General features: G+C 46.7%; 1 protein-coding gene across 1 annotated transcript in view; it reads left to right on the top strand.

Moving 5' to 3' along the window:
• The first annotated feature begins 591 nt into the window (after positions 1-591).
• The window catches only part of DERL1 (derlin 1), a 29,460-nt gene continuing 23,854 nt past the window's right edge, over positions 592-6,197 (top strand). The window contains 1 exon segment of the mRNA NM_001257937.1: positions 592-940. Coding sequence (NP_001244866.1) covers positions 788-940 — 153 coding nt within the window. The 5' untranslated portion in view covers positions 592-787.

Raw genomic sequence — 6,197 nt, 5'->3', positions numbered from 1 at the left:
AGAGCGGCTGTTTTCTGTGCATGGAAAATTCTTTCCCCAGATCTTTGCCTGGCCCTGGCCCAGTTCACACCTAAAGTAGCCATCTGTCCTCACACTGCCGCACCCCGACCCCGTCACTCTACTTCATCTCATTTCATTTTCCTATTTTTCCAATCACTCTCTGAGATTATCTTACTTCATTATCTATTTGTTTATAAATTATCCCAATGAAGATGCAGGATCAGGAGAGAGGATACCACGACAGCGCGGACAGCCGCAGCTGCCCGGTGTCTAGAACTGTGCCCGACGAACACTTGTGGAATGAGTGAGCAGACGAGGAACTAGACACTTCGTTTGCCTTCGTCCTCTTTAAATACCCTCCAAGTGGATCCAGCCGTATTAAAACTCTGAGAAATAGGTGAATGGCATTTGGCCTCGCCATTGGCTGGAACTTTTGCCGTTGCTCCTGGCAACCACTGTTTTCCCACCAGTCGTGTCGTCGCCCTACCTGGCTCCGCCCCTCAGGGCGCCGAGCCTCGACCGGGGGGTAAAAATCGGCCCTTGCCCTTTAAGCGGCGGGACTTCTGGTCACGTCGTCCGCGGCCGCCGGAAGGGGAAGTTTCGCCTAAGAAGGCTGTCTCGCTGGTCCGAATTCGGTGGCGCCACGTCCTCCCGTCTCCGCCTTCTGCATCGCGGCTTCGGCGGCTTCCACCTCGATACCTAACAGTCGCGGAGCCGGCCGCGTCGTGAGGGGGTCGGCACGGGGAGTCGGGCGGTCGTGTGCATCTTGGCTACCTGTGGGTCGAAGATGTCGGACATCGGAGACTGGTTCAGGAGCATCCCGGCGATCACGCGCTATTGGTTCGCCGCCACCGTCGCGGTGCCCTTGGTCGGCAAACTCGGCCTCATCAGCCCGGCATACCTCTTCCTCTGGCCGGAAGCTTTCCTTTATCGGTTTCAGGTACTTACCAGAGACGGGGGGGCGTGGAGACTACAGGCCCCAGGAGGATCCGCGGCGGCGGAGCGTAGGCAGGCATGTTGCGGACGCGCGGTGCCTGCTGGGATTTGTAGTGCGTCCGGAGCCGGCGGTTTAGGGCGGGGTCCTTTGGGCCGGGGGAGGCTGTGGGAGCCGGGTCCTGGATAGCTGGAGTTGTGGGCTTGGCCTGGTGGGGAGGGGTTGACTTAACTAGTTTAGTGAGATTGTGCTTCCCGCTCTTCGCACTCATGAAGGAAGCAGTGAGATTAGTCGGCGGTAGTTGTCAATCTGTTGGACGCTGGCAATTAGGTCCGCCTGGAGCATTGCCCTCTGACCTCCCTCTGGTCACCCACGTGGGTGGCCTGTAGGTGTCAACTTCACCTTCTAGCTGAGTTCCTTTCACGTTAATGGAGTTTTTTTGTTTTGTTTTGTTTTTCCTATAGGAATGATTTAAAGTCAGAGATACAAAGAACGAGTGTATTTTTCTGCATTTCCCTCTAGCCCTAATTTAGTATCCCCCACGTAGTAATAGAATGTACGAAGGAATGGGCAAAGAGTAAATTTGTCCAGAAATGGAAGGCCTTGTTATTTTCTTAAGCATGAAGGAAACGGTCCAGAGTAACATTTGTGTCAAGAGAGTGCTAGTTTTCAGAAGGTTATTTGTATTCACCAATTTCTGATTTAAAACTTTAATCAGCGGCAGGTCAGATAGCAAGATCTGGCATTAATTTCAGCCCTTTGCTTGGCCTGTGGATGACGTTTTCTTGTCTTTCTCTCTCTTCACTGGGTATTATTTCTTGGTTTCCTTTGCTGGTTCCTTATCCTCCTGACTTTTAAATGTTAGGATGTTCCTTAGGAAACAGTTATAGGACTTTCTCTATAGACTCTCCCTAGCTTTAGATGGTCTCATGCATTCAGCCTCAGGGCTTTATGTTCTTTCTGTAAACTGGAGATTCTGAAATGTCAATATAAATATCTTCAGTCCAGATCTGTCTCCCGATTTCCAGATTTGTACATCCAACAGTTACTTGAAATCACGACTTGGATGACTAAGAGTCATCTTCATCTTAACGTGTCCAAAACTGAATCCCCTTTCCCCCTTTGCCTTAGAAGTGAATAGCAACTCCATTATTAGAGGAGCTGAAGTTAATTGTCAGAGTCATCTTTTATTTTTCTTGTTTTTCTCACACCCCGCAATCTGTCAGTAAATCCTGTTGACTCTATTTGAGACATATATCCAGAATACAATCCCTTGTCATTCTCCATGGCAAACCATTATCACTGCAATCTGATTCCTTTCCGTCTTTTCTCTAGACAGCTAGAGTGATCCTTTTAAAACCTAAATCAAGTGCTGTCATTCCTCTGTCCAGAATCCTACCATGTCTTCTTATTGAGTAAAATCCAAGTTCTTTCAGCGGCCTGCAAGGCCCCTGCTGCCTCTCTGACCTCATCTCCTACTGCTCTCCAAAGTCTACCTTAGGCTCCACAATGAGATCCTTGCTGTTACTTCAGTGCTTATCTGGATCTCTCCTTAGGGCCTTTGCACGTGTTGTTTCTCTGCCTGAGGAAGATAACCGTGGCTCACTTGTTTACCTTCTATCATTCTTCAGGTCTCTGCCCAAATGCCCTCTTATTGACAAGGCCTTCTCTGGTGGCCCTATATAAAATAGCCCCTCCTTCACTCCACTCCCTTATCCTTCATTTTTCTTTTCTTTCTTTTTCTTTTTTTTTTTTTTGGAGACGGAGTCTCGCTCTGTTGCCCAGGCTGGAGTGTATATGGTGCAATCTTGGTTCACTGCAACCTCTGCCTCCTGGGTTCAAGCGGTTCTCCTGTCTCAGCCTCCCAAGTAGCTGGAATTACAGGCGCACACCACCATGCCCAGCGTATTTTTGTATTTTAGTAGAGACAGGGTTTCGCCATGTTGGCCAGGCTGGTCTTGAACTCCTGACCTCAGGTGATGCACCCCCCTCAGCCTCCCAAAGTGCTGGGATTAGAGGTGTGAGCCACCGTGCCCGGCCTTATCCTTCATTTTTCTTGCTGCATATTACCCTTTGGTATTTGTCTGCTTCCCCTCAGAGAATAAGGCTCCAAGAGAGCCGGATCTTTGCCTTGTTCACCACTGTCCTTGTTACCTAGAATAGTGCCTGGCACATAGTAGGTGCTTGTATATTAACTGAGTTGTTGGAAGTAATTGTTCACTTGCTGTGTGTGGGCACTGGGGTGCAATAGTAAATAGGACTGAAAAGGTTTCAGATCCTGTGAAGACATAGAGGCACGTGATTTAAGGGGTGTAATATTTGATAGGGTGTTCCACCCCGAAAGGCCTCAGAGAAGACATTTGAAGAAATTGGAATACTGAGGAACCAGCCAGCTTTGAGTGGATCTGGCTCTGGAGACAACCAACCAATTCTGTGACTCAGCCTGGTGCTTATATTTGCCAAGCTTTTGCTTACATAACACATTTAACCTGATGACAGCAACCTTAGGAGACTGACTTAAGAGTGTATTGGGGAAGAGAGACATTTCAACATAGCAGGGAGGAGAATGAACTTGGACTATAGGCTGAGCGTAGAAGTTCTATATCCATCACTAGTAATTCTAGATCCTTTCACTAGTAAGTGAAAGACTCAGAGGTAGGAGCTGGGAACAGGAAGAAGACTGGGTTGCCAGCTGGCACAGGGTCAGCTGTAGGATGAGGATTGGTAGATGAAGGCAGGGAGATAGCCAGAGCTGGGTGCAGTAAAGCTAAGATGGAAAGGTGGGTGAAAGCTAGATCGTAGTTGAGCCTTGTATGTCGTGTTAAGAGGTTTGAACTTTATTTTGAGGGCACTACGAAGTCTTTGGAGCCTTGTGAACAAAGGACTGACAGATTGCCCCGACTACTCTGTGGAGTGGACTTTGTGTGTGTATGGAGGGGGTTGAAGGAGGAAGGGCTAGGTGATGAGATCAGAGAGGTGAATCCAGTTAGGAGGCCAGAGAGATGGTGGTTTGAAACTGTGGCTGTGAAGATAGAGAAAAGGGCATAGACTTGGCAGAGGGGACAAGATTACAGCTGAACGGATATGAAGAGTGAATGGCTGAAGCAAGCAGGACTGAAAGATACTACTGTTTTCACAGGAGCAGCTGAGTGGATGGCGGAGCCCTTGACTGAAATGGGGAATGGTCAGGGATGCCTAGGTTGGGAGTGGGGGCTGGTATGGATGAAGAGTTGGGTTTTGGCCATGCTAAGTCTTGAGATGCTTTTTAGGCATCCATGTGGAGAGTCCCAGGGAGCAGTTGGAAATAAAAATATGATTCTGGAGTGCAGCCGGAATTGCATACTGTTCTGGGTTTATTACTTTAGTAAATATTTGTTGGCTGAGTTAATGTTGTGCACTTTGTTCCTTGTGGCTTGTTGGGTAATATGTGGTCATGGGGAGCAGTGGTGGCATATTAATGTGTGAGAAGGACCTGGTCAAAACCGGCTCGTCCCTGTTTGCAAAATCCTCACTTGTGTGGTGATACTAGTGACTACATGACGTAAATAAGCACGTTGTAAAGAAGTAATGTAAATAAGCCTCTCTAACAGGCTGCGAGTGTATAATGTTAAAAGTGGTGAACTGATTAGAAAAAGTCATTGTTCTTGTCACATCTTCCACGATTTTATCATCTTCCCTGTATTTTCTTCTGAGCTTGTTATCCCCAGACTGGGAGAAGCTACCAGCAGGAGGCAGGACAGTGGGCTGCCCAGGTGTGGAAAGACCAACAGCTGTACCTTGTCTTTTCTTCCTGTTACTCTGATTCTTGCCTGTTTTGGACACATGTAACTTTCAGACCCACCTGGAGGAACTCATTTGCAAATGAAGCAGTCAAGGAAAAACTGCATTTGAGAGGCTGCTGTGCACCGACAGTGTGAGGTGTGTTTTAGCAGAATTCTGCTCGAAAGCTCCTCTTTTCCTTAGAAGCTGAATCTTTCACAGCTTGCAAAAATAGGGGAGTGATTGATTTGGAATTGTGTGCTCATGTTGGAAGTGACAAGTTATTTTTCCTCCTAAGCTATCGATTCCGGTGTGTAGCTTGTTGGTTTGAAACTCTGAGGTTTATAACGTTATTTCTTCAGGTTGGATAGGTTGAAACAGGTGTGTGTCAAGACTCATTATACTGTTGTCTACAATTTCTCCCTCTTCTGAGTCCCTCAGATTTACGGTCATCAGTCAAATAGTTCACAATAATGAAATGTCTTCATATTAATCCTTGATTAACTACACAAGAGGTGGCAATTCCTGCTGCCTTTGTGTTTTCTAAGGTTATGTCTCCCAGGGCTGCCTGAATGGCGATATTTCTTCATTTCTTTGGCCAAAATAACATCACCCTGTTACAACTTCCCTGAGGTTATGTCATTGAACTCCGACAATCATCCTGAGATAAGTGTTACCCCCATTTTGTAGACAGCTTCAGTTTCAGTTTCTGTTTCGTTGAGTCAGAGATAGTTCTAAGCTGTCTTGTTTAACTCCTTTGCATAATATCTATGAAAAAAATAAGTATGTAGCAAAACATTTTTGAAGGTGATTTCTTCCAAATCAATCATAGCAAATTATTTTTCCTTTTCTTTTCTTTTTTTCTTTTTTTGAAACAGAGTCTCGCTCTGTCGCCCAGGCTGGAGGGCAGTGGCCGGATCTCAGCTCACTGCAAGCTCCGCCTCCCGGGTTCTTGCCATTCTCCTGCCTCAGCCTCCCGAGTAGCTGGGACTACAGGCGCCCGCCACCTCGCCCGGCTAGTTTTTTTTTGTATTTTTTAGTAGAGACAGGGTTTCACCATGTTAGCCAGGATGGTCTTGATCTCCTGACCTCGTGATCCGCCCGTCTCGGCCTCCCAAAGTGCTGGGATTACAGGCTTGAGCCACCGCGCCCGGCCTATTTTTCCTTTTCTATTAGAGTAGAAAGACTGTTAGATTTTAAGTAGTTGAATCATGGTCTCAAGGCCTGGCTCAGCCTCCTGCTAGTTGTGTATCCTTAGGCAAGTTATTTATCCTGTCTGAGCCTCAATTTCTTTAGGATCTGAGGATAATATAATAGCATATTAACTTTGTTCTAAGACTCCATTGATTATACAATGCACCATCAATTTAATGCAACTTTTTTGGGGGACAGGGGAGTAGAAATTACATTAAACCAGTGTTTTGATTGTAAGACACTCTTAATTTCAGAAACACAAGAACGAGTACCTTCAAACTGAGGAAGTATGTTATCTGCTTCTTGCCTA

The sequence above is a fragment of the Macaca mulatta genome, chromosome 8, assembly GCF_049350105.2.
Source record: "Macaca mulatta isolate MMU2019108-1 chromosome 8, T2T-MMU8v2.0, whole genome shotgun sequence".
Taxonomy (NCBI): Eukaryota; Metazoa; Chordata; class Mammalia; order Primates; family Cercopithecidae; genus Macaca; species Macaca mulatta.
Note: the sequence above shows the minus strand (reverse complement) of the source record. Positions and strands in the feature narration are given on the sequence as shown.